The sequence below is a fragment of the Astatotilapia calliptera genome, chromosome 13, assembly GCF_900246225.1.
Source record: "Astatotilapia calliptera chromosome 13, fAstCal1.2, whole genome shotgun sequence".
Lineage (NCBI taxonomy): Eukaryota > Metazoa > Chordata > Actinopteri > Cichliformes > Cichlidae > Astatotilapia > Astatotilapia calliptera.
In genome coordinates this window covers 19,372,709-19,392,342 of record NC_039314.1, presented here as the reverse complement: position 1 = coordinate 19,392,342, position 19,634 = coordinate 19,372,709, and the positions used below count along the sequence as shown (strand labels likewise).

The following is a 19,634-nucleotide window of genomic DNA, read 5'->3' as shown; positions in this document are numbered from 1 at the left end:
CTAGGCATCAGCATGTTTGTAAAATTAGTGTGAATAGGTTTATTTTGATACCATTGTTTTGAGCTACAGCCTTATTGAATTACCAAGAAAGCCATATATTTATGATGAGGTAAACTTGCTTGTCTCTTTGAATTATGCTGACTGTATCTAGCTGAATCTGCATTTTTGTCTCAAGGTTTCTCACTGCATATTTCAGTGGGTGGTGTAAAGGTCAGGGCCGACTCCCCAGACCTCCAATCCTGATTTTTTTTACAGCTCAGTGCTTTAGAAATGGACCTTGTCATCATGCTGGGAGAATTCTCAGCTTTACATGCCCGTTACCCTTTCCTCTGCATGAACCTGAAAGCCAAGCCCCCACTGCGATCCTGGAGGATCGAATTATCAAGAATCTAGATATCACACATGTAGTCAACACCACTGCCGACAGTCCTAATGCTATTTTAATCACTATGCTACTAGAACCTGGTGGAGGCACTGCCACTGACATCCAGCTTCATTAACACTGCACTTAAGTCTGAGCCTGGTCCACTGCAGTTTCAAAGAAAAAAGGGAATGCACAGCCCCCAATGTGAACTTCCTGCGTCAGATACTGACTTATGAGGAGCAGCTGTTTGGGCGCAGACTTACCGACTTGGACGACATCTGTTGATGACTGCGGGGAAAATGGGAACGGAAAGCAGTATACTTTTTTTTCTTCTTAAGTGGAGACTGAGAAGCTGCAGGGAAAACACTCGATCTCGGTTCACTATCCAAGTCCTCACTCTAAGCTGTCATATTTCAGATTATACAGATGTTGAATTTGTAACCTCTGTAAGCCTCAGTATAACACTTATGACATTTTGCTTGGTGACAGTTGATAGAACATGTACATTAATAAGGAAATTTTATTTAACTTTACATAAGAAAGGTTTATTATCTTCAGTTTCACTCAGTGATGTAATGATATGCTGATACTGAGATACTACCTGTTTTGCAGCGTTGCTCATGTGGATATCTAAGATGACAAAGGCTTGCAAATAGCCAGTGTTTATCACAGACATATACAGTCTGTAGTGTTTACACTGGGCATTTCAGTTGAGACATAATGCAGTTAACAATTTGCCCCTCTGCGCGCGCACACACACACACACACACACACACACACACACACACACACACACACACACACACACACACACACACACACACACACACACACACGTAGCTCCACCCTGTTGAATTCAGCTGAATGCAGAAGGAATTCACTCCCTACCATCCCACACTTTTTTTTTTTCTTTTTGTGAAGCTAGTAAGAATAATTTTTCTGGAATGTGGGAGGAAGATGATGAAAAATGTCTGTTCGTTCAATGTAAACGTTACAAAACTACACAAAACATCTGTTGAATGGAGATGATGGGCCCGGAGTGCAGATGCATACATGCAAAGTTGAGCACATAGGTTTTAGAGAAAGAGGAGAAAGAAAATATCTATCGGCAGTCTTTTAACACGTGGCATGTGACCTCACTGGAACGATTTCCACATTAAACACCAAAATACTCATCTTCGGTCGTGTCGGTACGGGTCAACACTATTACAGGCACCTCCCCTAACAATTTACAAACGACAGCCCCCTAAGTTTTCAGAAGCAGAGAGTGTATGCATGTGAGTCTGCACGTAGCATCGAGCCCCATCCTTTTAGAAATACAGCCCGAACCACCAGATAGCCAATAGTACACCGAATCATCACAGACAGGAAGAGCCACCGGACCGAGTCTCCAACTTCAGACCGTTAACTTCACTGAATCGGTGTGGGCTTCAGGGAGAGACCCCGACGGCTTCTGCTACAGGATGCTCTCGATTAGGTGACTATCGACCCCTTGAGTGAGATAAGAAATGTAGGCTTATCTAGAAAATGTGTTTACATTTCAGATAGGCACCAGTTTACAGATTACGTCTTTTCACAGTGTTTGTCGCTGTTACCAACAGCAACCGTTGTTTGCTGTGCGAGCTTTGAGCTAGCGGCAATGAAAAGTAGAACAAAAGTAAGCCAAGTTTTAGGTTTCTGTGTTGTGGGTCAAAACAAAGATTATACTACTAAACTAAGCAGGAGGCAATGAGATGACCTGAACCAGTTAGTTAAACTAGAAAATAGCAAGAAAAGAAAACGTAACCTGGCTTTTCCCTGTGAAACTTTAGCTAGCTTTAGTTTTCCGGCATTCCAGCGCAATGCAGCGTGGGATGCTTCTGCCGTCATATTGCTTTATGCCTCATTTAACAGCCTCTATACATTTTATTTGTTAATGGCAAACATTTTTCACATTTAGTCTGTCATATTTCATAGTGACAAGGAGATAAAATGTCATATCGAGCTACAAACTTTGTTTATATGTAACTCCCCAAAAAACACCAACCAAGAAGTAAAAGCCTTCCTGCTGCAGTTCAGTCTGCAGCTTTCATTGACTGAGTTTTGCAGGTAATATCAGACTCTCCATCGGGCAGTGTGCAGTCTTCACACAGGAGGGAGTGGCGAAGACGTGGCAGTCCTCTTCCATGCACGTCCTGTGCTATCTGACTCCATAGCTGGAAAACTTGGAGACATTTTGTGCGATGAAGGAAGTTTCTCAGGGCAGACTCTCAAAAATAAAATTGTTTTTGTCAGGAGCAGGTTTAAACTTGGTATAACGTATTGCGAAGCCAGTTAGGCTATTAAAATTGTGCTTTTTTTGTCTGGGTGTTGTTCGTTTCATTACGTCCCCCCCTGTATTTATCTTAAATATTCCTTATGTATACTATGGATTAGTTATATTCTCATCATAACAGGTAAATAAGTTTTAGAGGTTTTTGGGTTTTTTTGTTTTTGTTTTTAAGGTACTAAATATGCACCAACATCTAATTCTAGATGTCTAAGGATTTCGAGCTCTTTCTTTTAACACTTTTTTAACACTTATTTCACTCTCATTGTGGCTGTTGCTGCTGCCTGGTACAACGTTTACAGCCCTATAGCTGAAAGTTGATTAGGAAAGCAGGAAGTGGTACAAGTGACATGACAGGATAAAGGCAAGTAAACTAGCAAATTGCTTTATCACATGACTTTATGGATTTATATCCATCCAAGGAATTTTTAAGGGTGGATACTTTTGAGGAAACGCGAACCCTGTGGTCCAACCAAAAGGAGTTGCCTTTTAGATTACACATGAACTGGTTTCTAGGTCAGTAAGACTTTGTTTTTATTCTTAGTTTTTTTTAAATATGGGATGTACCAACATGCTTATTAACACAATCACCTCCTTTCACTTCCATGTGTGGCATGACCAGAACACTTGGTTTGAAATTAGAAATGTTCAATATACAGCTATCATTTTTGCATCACACTTAACTGAGTGTGAAAGAAAATTGTAGTAATTACCCTTCCTGGGTACAATAATTGCATTCTTCAAAACTTTTATCTTGGAAATCAGAAAGTGTAAGAGGCTGTTTATGGCTTTTAAGTGGCAGCACACATTATGCAGTTGCAGAAGTAGCTTGGTAGCAGTAGAGGATAATGGTAAGTTGTGTCTTGCTTCAGGGTTTTTTTTCCACCCTCTCTGCTTCCTTCTGCTGACCTAAATTGAAATCTCATATGAAGTCACTCTATTTTTTATTCTCATTCAAGACTTGCCCTTGTGGCAGAGTCGAACCTGCCTCAGCCTGCTGCTGGCTTACACTGAATAGTTTATGTACGCTTCATGATCTTCATTTTGCCTGTGGCTTATGGGTGTGTGTGTGTGTATTTGTGTTTACACTATATTTATAACAAACCATCTCACTTGGTCAAGCAGCAGGCGTTTTATAATGTGGGGGATTTTTGGTCTTGATTCTTTTGGCTTAATTTCTTTCCAAAACTTTTGTCCAAGTCTGCTCTCTTGCTATTTTTCTTTTGAAAAACAAAAAGCCAAAATGTGATGTGCCACTGGCCAACATGGTTCGGTTTGGGTATATTTACAGTCTTAGTAGTTTGGAATTTTTTAGTACATTCTTGAGATAAATAAGTGATCTAATTTGATGTCGATCATGGCATGTGGCATGTTGTGGACATCCCAGAATATTTAAAAGTAAAATTCTTGCACATTTGCCCTGAATTTCTGTTATGTGGGTAAGAAAAAAAATAGCACCACAGTAAAATTTGCGTGGACGCAGACTATTTGAAGTATAAAGAAGTGCATGTAAGAATGCACAATGGAGTCATGCATTCTCCTGTAATTTGTGGCTGCAAGAAACAAAAGATCACAGTGCTGCCTGTCCCAGGCCTAACTGCCAGCCTCAAAGGTAAACCAGACATATTTTAGTAGTGTGTCTGGTTTAGCTCTTTAATTATATGACTAGAATAAATTGGATTATGGTGATACCTTATCATAGAAATTAAAATGTCTTCAAAATAGGTAGGTCATTCACTGACTCTTTTAATCTGCATGTTTTATTAATTTAATGCTCTTCTCTCACTCTTTATCAGAATGGAGCTGCCGTGTTGTTGTTTATTGCTGCTGAGCTGCCTGCAGTCGCTCTCAGCCCACGCTGACTTCTTCACTTCTACAGGTAAAAGACTTGTGTTATGTTACTACACAGACACAAGGCCAAGAAATTTTAAAGCTCGTACTAATTTTATAAGATTAGTATAGTTTATCATTTCAGTGTTTGCAATTAATATGTGTTTGTTTCTTTCAGGCCAGATGACAGATCTGTTGTACACAGAAAAAGATCTCGTCACCTCTTTGAAGGACTACATCAGAGCAGAGGAGAGCAAACTAGAGCAGATCAAACGGTGAGTTTGTCAACTCCTGGGTGTGATTTGCTGCTGGGGGCATTTCTCCCTTCTCGTCGTCATGTCCTTGCATCTGCTAAATTATTTTTATCCCAGTGCGAGAGTCAACCAAGCACCGCAATCGCTAGCTAAAATAGAGAGAAATAAAAAGGATACGGAGTGCAGAAACATTCCAACTGTGTTAACCACATGTCTGATCATTTCCATCAGAATCCCCTACAAAGATGAGATATGCAGCTTCTTATTTCAACTTTCTTAACTACAGTTATGTACCGGGGCAGCTGACTCACATCGCACAGTTAGAAAACTTTGATATGGAGGAGTGGGTCTCTGAATTAATGTTACCTGCACAGTTAGTTGGTGTTGCAACTGGTACAGCTGCTGTGTGGAGAAGCCACACTCCTGTATGAAAAGATCAACCCTAACCTGACCCTCATTCACTGGATGAAGTTAGGACCTGTGATCCGTGATGCTTTAGGACACATTACAGAGCTGAGTCAGCAGTAAACGAGGATTTAATTCTGACAGGTTTATTGTTTATTGGGTTTATTGTTGCTTATTGGATTTGGATGATAATATTGATTGATAATGACTGATAATATAGCTTGATAATTGATAATATATACAGCTATCAACTTCATTTAAAAAAATAATTTGCAAGTGTCTGTAAACATTGTGGTTAGCTCCATGTTTAATTTCTGAAGTTGCTTTCCTAAAACTCCATAAATATTATATATGACAGCCGTAATAATAGGTAGCTTGCTTACAAGTGTAATCAACACACTTTAATCCATATTACCTTTTTTGTGATAGGTGGGCTGAAAAATTGGATTCCTTGACAGTTACTGCCACGCAGGACCCTGAAGGCTTTCTGGGACACCCTGTGAATGCCTTCAAACTGGTGAAGAGGTTGAACACAGAGTGGGGGGACCTGGAGAGTCTTGTGCTCCGTGACACCACTGGAGGTATGAACAGTAAAGCCCAGGTTCAAATAATAACACTGTAATATTTGGTTTTATAAATGAGTGGTAAAAACTTGCAGAAAAAGTGCAACACAGAAGTACACTAAAACATTGACTTGTTTGTTTTAGGTGTATGTGGATGGATGAAACTCCCATCTAACTGTTCACCTCATGAAATTTTAAGAGAAAGTGTTAAATGTCACTTTGAGTGATTAATGTGCCCACACATAGAATACTTTATCGTGCCATTTTTCTCAGGATTTATTTCCAACCTGACCATCCAGAGACAGCACTTCCCAAATGACGAGGACCAGACCGGAGCTGCCAAAGCTCTCATCCGGTTACAAGACACTTACAGACTTGATGCCAACACAATCTCTACGGGAAACTTACCTGGTAAAATCCTCCGAACAGTTGCATGTCACACATAAATGGCATGAGTTCACATGCCCATGGGCCTATTTGTTCATTAAGGATTCAATGTACAGATATAAAGACAAAGTGACTGCCACGAAAGTCACAATAAATGTCAGACTATGTGAGTTTTTTGGGGGAAGGGTTTGATTGTTTTCTGATTTCTTTTCCCCCCCTCCTGTGTGTACTCCTAACTAGGAGTGAAATACAAGAGCCACATGACAGCAGAGGACTGTTTTGAGCTGGGGAAAATTGCCTACTCCGATGCCGATTACTACCACACAGAGCTGTGGATGGCCCAGGCCCTGAAACAGCTCGATGAGGGAGAGGAGTCCACTTTAGATAAGGTGACAGTGATCGACTACCTCAGCTACGCCATTTACCAGCAGGGGGAGATGGAGCGTGCAATGGAGTATACAAAGAGGTTGATTGAACTGGGTGAGTCTCTTCATATTCTAAAGAATTAAGAAGTAAGACTGTAATAGTGTGGAACTTGCTTTAATTTGGCCAAACAAAATAAATTATTGTTGGGTATTTTAAGCAAGGTTTAGACTGAAGGACAGACTAAACAGAGGTGAGGCACAGGTCAACATTTCCGAGCCAGACAGACATAAACAGTTCAGGCAGTTGCTATGTTGGGGCATAACATCTGTGCTGTAACAAATCTGTGGGGTCTTGTCTCAAAACGCTGCTGTTTGTACCAGCAAAACAGTTATCTGTATAGCACAATTCACAGAGCGGTGAAATCTATTTTTTAAAAATGACCGGGTATTGCTTTTTTTTAGAGACTTTGTCACTTGTCCCCTTTTATTTATTGACGTTACGGATTAACCAGGAATAAGAGAGGATTTCAGTGTGTCCAGGTACAGTTTAAACCACTGCCAGACTTTCCAAAGCAGTGTTAATGTCAATTTTATTGATATTTTTATTATATTATATTTATATATTTATATTATATTTTACACATAAACTCAGTGTGCTTAACATAAAATATAAAAACATTAAAAACCCATGTAAGTCTGCAATGCCTTAAGGCTTGTAAAAACAAAAAAACTAAACTGTACAAAGGAATAACATGCATGGTAACATACACACAGACAAGCACGTACACAAAAGTGTTATTAAGTGTAAGTGTGTGAGAAAAATAAAGGTTTTATGTTAAGTTAAGTTTGTTTTTGAATGTAGACATGATTGTAATTGACCTCAGATGAATAGGAAGCTTGTTCCAAAGAACAGAGCAACAGAAACTGAAAGCACCCTCAGCACACTTAGATCGAATTCTGGGGACAGTTAAAAGATCTGCACCTGATGACTTGAGAGGTCTTATTGGGTTATAGACACCCAGCAAGTGAGAGATGTACTTGTGTGTGTGTGTGTGTGGGGGGGGGCAAATCACTGAGTACGTTATGAACTAGTAGAAGGATTTAAAACAATCAAAGCTCAAAACCAATAGAGTGCGAAATAGCTTCCTTACCCGAGCTGCTGTCTCCATCACACCTCTTTGCCAATCAGTGCACCAATTCAAAGGTACAAACCATTTGTACTGCTGTTTTCTTCTGTCCAAGAAAGTGACACTGTCGGCTATCAGTTTAGCAGTAGTAAACAGTCCCCTTGCTGTTATTTTGAAAGTTATGTTGCTTCCTGGGCCATGTCCTGCTAAAAGGGTGCCAAAGCACCCGAAGGACATTGTCCCAATGGATTGCAATGTCTCAGACTGCAGCTTTTGACAGTAGTCCTCCATCTGAGTTGAAGTCATCATTACTGACTGATGGCGTATATTTGTCATGTTAGAAGCGATGTTGTTTTAGTTTGCATTGCTGCTTGTAATCACCACTGATGTTTTCTCCTGGTTTTTCACACATAGACCCAGAGCACCCGCGTGGCAAGAGCAACCTGAAGTACTTTGAGTTTCAGTTGGAGAAGCAAAAAAAGGCTGCAGAGGAAGAAGCTCCAAAACAGAAGGAGCGCGAGAAAAGAGAAACAGCTGAAAAGAAGAAGAAGCAGAAGAAGTCCAAAAAGGCTTTCTCTCTGATCCCAGAAAGGGAGAAATATGAGATGCTTTGCCGTGGAGAGGGTATCAAAATGGTGAGGAAGAGCTGAAAGCAATTTATAACTTGCATACTGCAGCTCAGTTTTAACTTTTTGTGTGCTCTTTTCTTTTCTCTAAATCAGACGCCTCGTAGGCAGAGCAGGTTGTTCTGTCGTTACTACGATAACAATCGTAACCCCAGTTTACTGCTGGCGCCCGTCAAACAGCAGGATGAGTGGGACCGCCCCTACATTGTTCGCTACCTTGACATCATCTCTGATGCAGAAATTGAGAGAATCAAGCAGCTGGCAAAACCACGAGTAAGCAGTTCAGATTTTAGGATTTCATAGGTGGTTTGGGATGGCAAAGGATGGGAGGTCAAAGCTGTTATTAGCAACGCATACTTTAATATCTTTATGTGTTTATCTGTGTGTGCTTCACAGCTACGCAGGGCAACCATCTCCAACCCCATCACAGGAGTGCTGGAGACAGCTTCTTACAGGATCAGTAAAAGGTAAGACAGAGCATGATGATGAGGAGGAGAAAATCTTATTTTCCCCTTTAATAACTGAGCTCACGTCTTCTTCTGTACTCCCGTCTGATCACAGCTGCATGTTTCTGCCCCTCATAAAGGCCATCCTAAAGGCTCTTGAGCTGAAGCACTCTCTCCTGCTGAAAATACGTTTTCTACAAATAAAGAAACATCTGTAGCTTTTTCCCCCCAAATAATCCTAAATGAAAGGGAAATGCTAAATTACTAACGCGACTGAATATGTAGCTATTTGTGGACGAGTTGGATTATCCAACTCTTTTTTGAGGACCTTTTTATGGGTCTGTTTCTGCTCAAGTGTCTGCTCCACGGAGGTAACACATGAAGGTAGCAGAGGGGAAAGATATTACTCTTTTACTAGTTGATACTAACATTATTTCTTTTGTGAGCTGCCTTTTCTTTCCCTCTTTTCCTCCTTATTATGTTTTGTCCGTCCTTGTGCATGTGTGCTTCCGCAGTCCATTTTCCTTCCTTCTTTGATACTGCTCTTCCTGCTTCTACGTGTCCTGCTGTTGGAAATGCTGTAGTTAACGGGAGCTGTGGTGACTGAACCCCATTCAAGGAAAATCCCTGTGAGGTAAGGGGTCAAAGATCACTTGGAAGGACTCTCTCCCTTCCCCTGCTCATTTGACTTCATATCTATACCAGGCTACCTGAGTTTTGGACCTGAGCTGGATTTTTATGTCCCATAGCATTGTTTGGAAATCACTTTCCAATACAAGGCCATTTTTCTGTAGTTCTATATTTTGTACAAGATCTGTTTTAAAAAAGAGACATTGTGAAACATCAAAGGCCTATGTAGTGCAGATAAATGACCGTTCAATTTTTATAGATGCCTTGCTCACTGTTTTAAATTCAAATTTAAATCCCATCCTAAAAATAGCACGTTAGCAGCCCACCAAAACCCCATGCTTTCTTTGGTTTTACTGCAGTTGGTAATTAATGTGTGTGGGTGTCAGGGTGTGGTGTTTCTTTTAAAGTTTTGTATGCATGCATGACAGCCGGCACGTCTTTCTAACTTGAGTGAACTTGAGGTAACAGACAGATGGAAGAAATCAGAACAGTTTGAACTCCATTTAAACGACTGCAAGAGACTTAAGGAAATAATCCACTGGCTCATGCTTCATTCAATATCCATTTATAAAATATGACCTATCAGTACAAACTGAATGAAAAAAGATGACACACACAGACACACGTGTTAATGCTGATCTGCAGGCATTCTTAAAAACATGATGAAGAAGCTATATGGGCGAAGAATCATCTCACTGCCTTTGTAACGTCTTTAAAAAACGATTAGTTATGTCTATAACTTCTGTTCCCTGAAGGAGAGGAACGAGGTACAACACATAAGTATGGGATATCACGCCCTCGCGTGTCCTGGCTGAAGAAACCTTTATTCACGCCTTTACGGCAGATGACGTGTGATGACACGCGCAAGGCCCCGCCCGCACATATAGCCGCTGCCATCACCGTCATCCCTCAGTTCGATAGCCGCTCTTCACCGAGCCAACTGCTCAGTGGGGCCACCCTGTGTTGTACCTCGTTCCTCTCCTTCAGGGAACAGAAGTTATAGACATAACTAATCGTTCCCTTTCAGTCGATTCACTCGGTACAACACATAAGTATGGGACCTATATACACGCCCCGCAGAGCAGCCACCGAACCGGAACGGGACCACCACATCCTTAGTGAGTGGTAGACCCAGCAGAAAGGACAGCATGAGCCACCGAAGGGGCTGTAACGTCCAACCGATAAAACCGCACAAAAGTGTGCGGCGACGCCCAATTAGCCGCTGCACAAATATCAGCCACAGGCACCCCTCTAAAAAGAGCCCATGAGGTCGCCATCCCCCTGGTGGAATGAGCTCCCACCCCGTGGGGCAACGCAAAACCTCCGGTGCTGTATGCCAGCGAGATAGCCTCTACAATCCAGTGGGACAGCCTCTGTCTGGACAGAGCTCTACCTCTATTTGGATTAGCGAAGCAGACAAACAACTGGTCACACAAACGCACATCCCGAGTGCGCTCAATGTAGGTGCGTAGCGCACGCACCGGACAAAGAGAATGCACCCTCCTCTGCTCCTCAGATTCAAAAGGAGGGGAGCAAAAGCTCAGCAACTCAAACTCCATTGAACTATAAGATGCAGGCATGACCTTGGGAAGATAGGCGGCATTCGGACGCAATACGACCTTGCGGCCATCAGGAGAAAACTGTGTGCAGGCAGGATGCACAGACAGCGCATGAAGGTCCCCCACTCGCTTCGCCGAGGCCAAAGCGAGAAGTAATGCGGTCTTATACGAAAGAAGTTTCATATCTACCGACTCAACGGGTTCAAACGGAGGGCCACAAAGGGCCTCCAGCACCAAAGACAAGTCCCAAGCCGGGACACTGGACTTAAGCACGGGCCTCAGCCGGCGAACCCCTTTCAGAAAACGCACGGCGAGGGGATGCGCACCTGGTGTCACCCCGTCAAAACCGATATGACAAGCAGATATAGCCGCTAAATAAACCTTGATCGTCGAAAACGAAAGGCCTTTATCCAACAGCTCCTGCAGGAATGTCAAAACATCCACAATAGAGCACTGAAATGGGAGAGTGTGGCGGTCCTGGCACCATCGCTCGAAGGCTCGCCATTTGTAAGCGTACAAGCCTCTAGTAGACGAGGCCCTGGCGCTCTGAATCGTCGCTACCACACTAGGCGGCAGACCCTTAGCAACCAAGTTTAACCTCTCAGCAGGTAAGCATGAAGGTGCCACAGATCCGGGCGCGGATGAAACACTTCCCCCCCCGCCTGAGAGAGGAGATCCCTGCGGAGAGGAAGCTGCCAAGGACTTGCTGCAAGCAGGCTGATTATTTCTGCATACCACGACTTCGCGGGCCACCAAGGGGCCACCAGGATCAGAGAGAGGGAATGCCGACGCACCCTCTCCAGAATTGGAGATATCATTTCCACTGGGGGAAATGCATACAGGAGCACGTCCGGCCATTGGTGCGCTAGCGCGTCCAAGCCCAAGGGTGCATCGTGGTCGATTATGGAGAAGTACAGGGGGCAGTGAGCATTCACCCTGGAAGCAAAAAGATCCATTTGCGCCTCGCCAAATAGATCCCAAATCTGAGCCACCATTGAAGGGTGTAACCTCCATTCTCTCACCAGAGGACCCCCCCTGGAGAGAAGGTCCGGCCCCAGGTTCAGGTGGCCCGGGACATGGGTGGCTCTTAGAGTCAGAAAATGAACACTGCACCATAACAGCAGAGAGCGAGACAGCTGCAACAGGGGAAGAGAGCGTGTTCCTCCCTGCCTGTTTATATAAGACACCACTGTTGAATTGTCCGTCCTGACTAAGACATGCTGGCCCTGCAGGACTGGACGGAAACGCTTTAGAGCTAAGAACACTGCTAACAGCTCTAAGTGGTTGATGTGCAGCTGGCGCTGAGCCGCGGACCAGATCCCTCTCACCGACGCACCCTCGCACAGCGCTCCCCACCCACTTAGGGAAGCATCTGTGGACACCACCTTGCGAAACAACACCCTCCCAATCCGAGAGCCCTGGTGCAGTAGCCCGGGCTCCCTCCAAGGACGGAGAGCTAGCATGCAAGACGCAGTTACCGGCAGCCTCCTCCGGAGGTGACGCGAAGCACACAAACGGTGAGAGAGAGTCCAGCGTTGAAACGCTCTCATTTTCAACAGCCCAAGCGGCACTACGGCGATCATAGATGCCATCATGCCCAACAAGCGCAATATCGTCTGGAAACGCAGTCTGCGTCCCCGCTGAAATTGAGCGAGGCAGCGATGAAACGCGGCCACTCTGTGCTCTGACAACCGTGCGCGGCTGGAAAGAGAGCATATTTCCAGACCGAGAAAAGCGATCTGTTGACCTGGGATTAGCGAGCTCTTCTGAAAGTTCACAGAGAACCCCAGTGTCTGAATGTGTGACAGAACCCGCGACAGCTGCGTCTCCGCCTGTTCTCTGGAGCAAGCCACGAGAGCCCAGTCGTCCAGGTAGGCTAAGATGCGGATGCCCCTCTTCCTGAGGGGCGCTAGCGCTGCCTCGGCACATTTCGTAAAGGTGCGGGGAGCGAGCGACAGCCCGAACGGCAGCACTAGGTATTCGTAGGCTACGCCCTCGAATGCAAACCTCAGAAACTGCCTGTGTTTCGGGTGTATAGCGACATGAAAATAAGCATCTGTTAGATCGATTGTCGCAAACCAATCTCCCGGGCCGACTGCACTCAGGAGCTGTCTGAGCGTTAGCATCTTGAACCTGTACGTTCGCAGGTACGTGTTCAAGACTCGCAGGTCGAGGATGGGACGAAGCCCTCCCCCTTTCTTCGGAATGACAAAATAACGGCTGTACCAACCTTTGTCCGTCTCCGAAGCGGGGACCACCCGTATTGCTCTCTTCTGTAATAGCGCCTGTATTTCCTCTCTGAGTACCAAGGCTGCCTCGGGGTTGACAATCGTGTTCACGACTCTTTGGAAACGAGGCGGCTTGACCCGGAACTGCAACCGGTAACCCATGGCAACGGTTTGCAGCACCCACGGAGAGGGGGCGCAAGCGCGCCACTGAGGGAAGTGAGCAGCCAGCCGACTGGCCTGCAGCACTGACGGCGGGGCGCCGTCGCCCCCCAGTGTGTCTGCAGGGGACTGCATCCCCTGCCTGACCTGGCTCATTTCGCCTGCAGGTTGAGCATTTGAGATTGTTTGAGAGTAAACAACACTCTTTATTGATTGCAACATGGGAACATGTACATTTATACATTTTGTTGGGTGCACCTTTTCCGGGGCATAACAATGAAAAACAGCGGGAACACTCGATGTGGTCGCTTGAACATTCAACACATCTGAACCGTGTGCAGGGGTTATGTGCTTGGGAGACCGCGATAGGGAAGTGCAGCGCCTTCTGGGGCTGACAACCTGAACAGAACTTAAGCGGCACCTCTTGTGCGGCAACAGAGGGGTAAGAGCAGCGTCTCCCTGCTGCCGGATCCCTTCCCCACTCGCAATCACAGCTAGGAGGGCTGAGGCTTCTTCCTCCTGGGCGTCGGGTCCCGTCGGGGGCCCGGGGGAGGGCCTTTGCCCCAGGCCGACTGGCGTGGAGCTCGGGCCGGAGTACGTGCTCTCGCCGGCGGCCCTCCCACTCCAGCAGTGGGCGCCGGTCTCTTGCCAGCTGTCAGAGGAGCGGCGGGCCTGTGAGAGCTAGCAGTGGGCTGGGGCTGGCGTCTGGGGATGATGTCGCGCAGAGCTTCCGTCTGCTTCTTCCTCAGATCGAATCTAGCCTGAATGGCTTCAAGTGAATGTCCGAATAACCCAGCCGCAGACACTGGTGCGTCCAGATACACAGCTCTGTCTCTATCAGGGACGTCGGAGAGGGTCAGCCACAGGTGCCTCTGCGCCACCACTGTCGAAGCCATCCCTCTGCCCAGGGAGAGCGCTGCACAGCGAGACGCACGGAGGATGTAATCCGTGGTGACTCTAACCTCGTTAAGAAGAGGTGACAGCGGGCTGTCCTCCGGAACCAGCGATCCAAGCTCCGCCAGGCACATTGCTTGGTACGTCTGGAGCATGGTGACGGAGCTCATGGCTCGAGCGGTGCCGGCCTGAGCCCGATAAATCTTCTCCAGCTGCGAGGCCGAGAATCTGCAGTGCTTGGACGGCAGAGTTGCGGGGCCACCGACACCATGGTTATGGGACGGGGCCAGATAAGCAGCCAGAGACGGCTCCATAGGGGGTGGGTTAGCTAAACCAGCTCCCTCGGCGCCGTCCAATTCCATGTACTGTCCATAGCCGGGCACAGTGACGCGGGTAGACAGAGGTTTGTCCCATGACGCTGTTAGCTCGCAGAGAAAGTCTGGGAACATGGGGAGGCAGTTTTTGGCCGTTGCGGGCTCCGGTGGAAGGAAAAAACCCGCAAACCGCGACGGCTTCCGAGCTGGTGGAGGAGAGGGCCAGTCCACCTGCAGCTTCTCAGCGGCACGGCGAAACAGGGAGAAAAGAGAGGTGTCATCGTGGCCGACCGGCGCAGCAGCGGCGGCATATTGGGTCGACAATGAGCTCTCCTGCTCATCCTCCGACAAACCATGGATGTCCAGGCCGATGTCCAGCACGTCATCGTCTTCCTGGGGAGCGCTGGCGGGCTTCAACCCAGGCTGAAGCCCGTCAGCGCTCCTGCATGGTTCCGGTCCGTCATCGGCTAACCCGTCAACGTATTCCATGTGGTCAGCCCAGCTAATCGCGGGGACATCGACCTGAAAATTTTCGTCTTCGGACTCGGACGAAGCCGGGGCTCCAGACTCGGAAAGAAGAGGGTCATGCCGTGCGACAGCCGAGCGTCCCAGCACTCTTTCCACAAACGTCACCCGTCTTTCCAGGGTCGAGCGTCGGAGCTGGCGACAAAATGCACAAGCTTCGGGCTCCGTCAACGCTCTCCTAGCGTGGACGATCCCCAGGCAGACAGGGCAGGCATCGTGCTGGTCGCTGTCGTGCAAAGAGAAACCACATCCCTGAGGACAGGGGCGAACAGAAGATTTCTGCTTTGCTCGCTTCGGTTTGGAGTCCATTCCCAAAACGCAAAGCGAAACGCTGCACAAGAAAAACTTGAAAATAGCGCTCCGCGGGCAGCCTACGCACCAGCTGGGCGGTGGAGGCTAACACCAACAGGGGCAGTTAAGCTAGGTTCAAGTTGGCAGACAACGGCGCTAACTAGCAGTAGCTAGCTAGCCCAACTCAGCAGAGGTGTTCTCAGCGAGGTGAAGAGCGTAAGAACTGAGGGATGACGGTGATGGCAGCGGCTATATGTGCGGGCGGGGCCTTGCGCGTGTCATCACACGTCATCTGCCGTAAAGGCGTGAATAAAGGTTTCTTCAGCCAGGACACGCGAGGGCGTGATATCCCATACTTATGTGTTGTACCGAGTGAATCGACTGAAAGGGAACTTGTTTTCCTCAACCCACATTAGAGTGTGTTGGAATTGTCTCTCACATAATGGCAACTGCAAGTTCGTGTTAAGAGGATGGACATTTTTATTTTGTTTTTAGTGGATATTATGGCCAGAAAAAAATATTTTATCTAGTCCTAAACCACACTATAGAAATATCTTCAAAGATATTCATTAGATATTGTAAAGCTGGATATTGTTCCCATTTTCCATTCCCTCTGCAACTCTACTTTGCTTCTGTATCCTAATATTGCCATTTACAAACTCACGTTGGTTTTTGTTGGCTTTTGATTCCAAGTTTCCTGCGTAGCATGCCTCTCAGACACTTTTTACAGAAGCATCTAGTGGATAAAATGTGTGCCTTACTGAAATATGTTTCCCATGCTGTTTCATTCTCAGTTTCTCTGTGTTCCCTTCTATATTCTAGTGCTTGGCTCACTGAATATGATGATCCAATGATTGAAATGATCAATAACAGAATTGAAGGTGTCACCGGGCTTGAAATGGACACTGCAGAAGAGTTACAGGTAAAAAAGTTATTTCAAAACCAACAAAAAACTGTACATGACCACCAAATGAAGCAAACAAGTTTCCCTGTTTCCTCTGTTAGAAACTGATTTTTTTTACATGTATTTGTCTGCAGGTTGCAAATTATGGTGTTGGAGGTCAATACGAACCTCACTTTGACTTTGGAAGGGTACGTTCTTTTTCTGTTTGCCACAGTTAATGTACTGCTGCATTAATGTGGTAGGATGTTTAACATGGTATTGGTTATCTCCGTACAGAAAGATGAGCCAGATGCCTTTAAAGAGCTGGGAACTGGGAATCGTATTGCAACGTGTCTTTTCTATGTGAGTGATCACCCCTTTGGACCAGCATTAACCTTCTTTTATTTATTGAAGTTTGATTTTTACTATACTAATTGCCTATGCTGGTACTGAAATTAATTTAGCAGTCAGTGACACAGTCATTGTTATAATTAAAGTAGACATTGTTGACTTATAAGTCTGCATATTTGATAATACTGAGAAAACTATCGTATTAAGTTTCAGTATACAAATTTAGAATGAACCCTGTCACTGCACATAGTGCTAGCAAAGGGCTAGCATAGTATCGGGGGCTAGCTGTCATCTGTGACTATGGGCTTTAGTGTCTTTGCTGTGATAGGACAAAATTTACTCTGCTGATGTGATAAGAGAAACAATAGCATCTAAATTCTCAATTCAAATACAGTACGTTCAGTATTATTACTTAATCGTAAAGTCATGTGACTCCTCACCTTGAAACAGTGTCACAAAGCATTTACATGAGTGAGGGGCCATGCTTGTTAGTCATGAGGAACACGGGTAAATTTGGAAACAGGAGGATTTTATTTTACTCAAAAAATGCACAAAACTATTAACAAAAATTATATTTGAAATAAGTTCTAGGAACCTCAGCAAAAGAGGTCAAATAATCTGAACTCAAATCAGACTCAGAAATTAAAAAACGGACTAATAAAATGAACTAACTGCTTAAACAAAACCAAACACAACTGAGCAGAAATTGACTCAGCATGCAGGAAACAAATGGAAACTTAAGTCTTGGCTGATCACACCAACTTAGACACACTGGGAAGCAAAATAAATAATGATCTGTTATTGATCTGTTATCCAGAGAAACCACATACTGTAGCAGCTAATTTAACAGCTACTTCAGCATAAATAATACATTGAACATAAGATTAAACACATTAACAGTGTTTACTTTACAAAAGTTAATTAAATCTGCATACTACACACAAGAACTATTCTATCTTCAACTTCATTTTATATGAAACTAAGGATCTCATATAAGTTGTTTAAATTACACTGCTGGATTTTTCTTCTGTCTCTGTTGTAGATGAGTGACGTAGCAGCAGGTGGAGCCACAGTATTCCCAGATGTTGGTGCAGCAGTTTGGCCTCAAAAGGTAAATGTTGATATTACTCCTCTTATAAATGTCCATTAATATTGGTTTTCCAGCTAATCCTATTATGTAACAAACTGAAGGATTTTGTAAAAAAGGTCACAGATGTCCATAATAAAGTACACACCGTACATAATAAAAGAGAAAAATATACTTATTCAAGCACTTTTTCTCTCCAAAACACATTTTATTAATGGTAAAGGAGCGTTTTCATCCAATATAAGCTCATTTAGCGGAAATAACTGCCAATTTGTTCATAAAAGGATTCTTTCATGTGCCCCCATGCTCTTATAATGTTTTTAACTGACATTTTAACAATCCCAGTATAGCAAGAGAACACATGTATTTAAATTTTGCTTTATTTATCATTTCACTTCTGAGAAATCTGTTGCAAGTACTTTAGGAAACCAAGTCTTGGCTCTCTGAGATGATGTGCAGAACTACTTAACCATTGGTGCCTGTTTGTTTTCCAGGGTACTGCAGTGTTCTGGTACAATTTGTTTGCCAGCGGGGAGGGAGACTACAGCACTCGACATGCAGCTTGTCCAGTGTTGGTGGGCAACAAGTGGGGTGAGTTTGATTGTTCTTGTTGGCTATAAAGCCGTCTACCTGAGTAAGCATTGTATAAAAGAATAGTGCTTGATTTGAGGACTTGGGGATTTTGGATGATTTTGAGACACCAACACAAGGCCCAACTTCTGTTGAGCCTGTGTCCTCCACCTCCCTCAACTCTATTTACACTTTTAAACATTAAAATTATATTTAACAATTAAGACAATGCCATTTAAAAAGTCTGAAAAAGACATTTTAGTGTCAATCACTGCTTGATTAATAATGTTACTACACTGGCCAAAATAATTGTGATTTTACAGATGTTTTACATATTTAAATGTGTGAGTGTGTGTGTGTGTAAGACTGGGCTTATGATTAATCTATCTGTGTATTTTTCTTTCCCTCATCAGTATCAAACAAGTGGATTCATGAAAGAGGCCAGGAGTGGAGGCGACCTTGTGGCCTAAGTGAATCTGAATGATTGTCCTCATCACCTTCGTGGCCCTCTCTTCCCCTCCTTGTGAAACACCCAGGACTAAAGAACTGTGCTGCAGATCACAGCGTGATGATGGATACACATGGATACAAAGAGTCTAAATGGCTCACCTCCTTTCTATAAACACTGACTTGTGTTTTTTCTTTCCTCTCGCTCTCCACTTGTTAGTCAGTTTCAAAGACTGTTTTGGTTAATGTCAAACTCCTGGACTGTATTGGCATTAAGGTGCCAAGGTGACATGTTCATAAGGTTTTGTTGGATGGTTTTGAGAAACACTTGAGCCCCTTTGTTTGCACTCTGAATGAACCTTAGAAAATACTAAACTGCATCAGAGATGTTTGTCTTTTCTGACAAGTCAGTTTATGTTCAGGCTGAGCTTTCCCTGGGAAACACTCCAAAGAATTGAAAATTATGACCATAATCTAGGATTGTGGGGGGTTTTTTGGTGGAAAAATAAACACTTTATTTCCTGTAAGCTGTGTAAAGATCCAGAAGTGGTTTTAGTTTCTTGCAGTCTATGCAGTACATTATCACATGTTGCTGATCTGCCTAAATGCCACTGTTTATCACTCATTGTTGCAAAATGTAGTGTGCACACATGCATGGGTACACTTACAGAGAGGTGCATACACCCCGATACTGCATAACATTAATTTTATATTTATGTGTTTTTCCTGGATTTAATCCTCATTGTGTTAGTGTTATGTGAGGGGGGAAAACAAGCACTACATTTTCCCATAACGGAGTCAAATAGTGATTCTTTAGAGTAGGTTTGGAAGAGTGTGACCAATACTTTCAGTGTATATAATGTGTTGGGGTTTTTTTAAGAAAGAGGCATTTTATTTATATGTCCTAAAAACAAGTTTATGTTGTTTATGCTTTAAATGGAAAAAAACAATGCATTTTTCTTTTCTACAATAAACTACGTTACAATAAATAAGATGATCAACTGTCCTTCTGCAGTGTGTG

At 44.3% G+C, this 19,634-nt stretch overlaps 1 protein-coding gene across 1 annotated transcript; it reads left to right on the top strand.

The window, feature by feature from the left end:
• The first annotated feature begins 1,210 nt into the window (after positions 1 to 1,210).
• p4ha1b (prolyl 4-hydroxylase, alpha polypeptide I b) lies at positions 1,211 to 19,619 on the top strand. Its single transcript, XM_026190385.1, has 15 exons — positions 1,211 to 1,841; positions 4,469 to 4,551; positions 4,681 to 4,777; positions 5,591 to 5,742; positions 5,998 to 6,135; positions 6,352 to 6,591; positions 8,018 to 8,238; positions 8,326 to 8,502; positions 8,626 to 8,696; positions 16,098 to 16,197; positions 16,314 to 16,367; positions 16,456 to 16,521; positions 17,552 to 17,620; positions 18,091 to 18,187; positions 18,580 to 19,619. The coding sequence occupies exons 1-15, from the start codon at positions 1,828 to 1,830 to the stop codon at positions 18,648 to 18,650; spliced, it is 1,650 nt and encodes a 549-aa protein (XP_026046170.1). The 5' UTR covers positions 1,211 to 1,827; the 3' UTR covers positions 18,651 to 19,619.
• The last annotated feature ends 15 nt before the right edge of the window (positions 19,620 to 19,634 follow it).

Excerpts from the sequence above, each read along its gene's own strand:
- p4ha1b (XM_026190385.1), top strand. Across the intron at positions 4,552-4,680 it reads TGACTTCTTCACTTCTACAG|GCCAGATGACAGATCTGTTG; the intron begins GTAAAAGACTTG and ends TGTTTCTTTCAG. Across the intron at positions 8,503-8,625 it reads AGCAGCTGGCAAAACCACGA|CTACGCAGGGCAACCATCTC; the intron begins GTAAGCAGTTCA and ends TGTGCTTCACAG.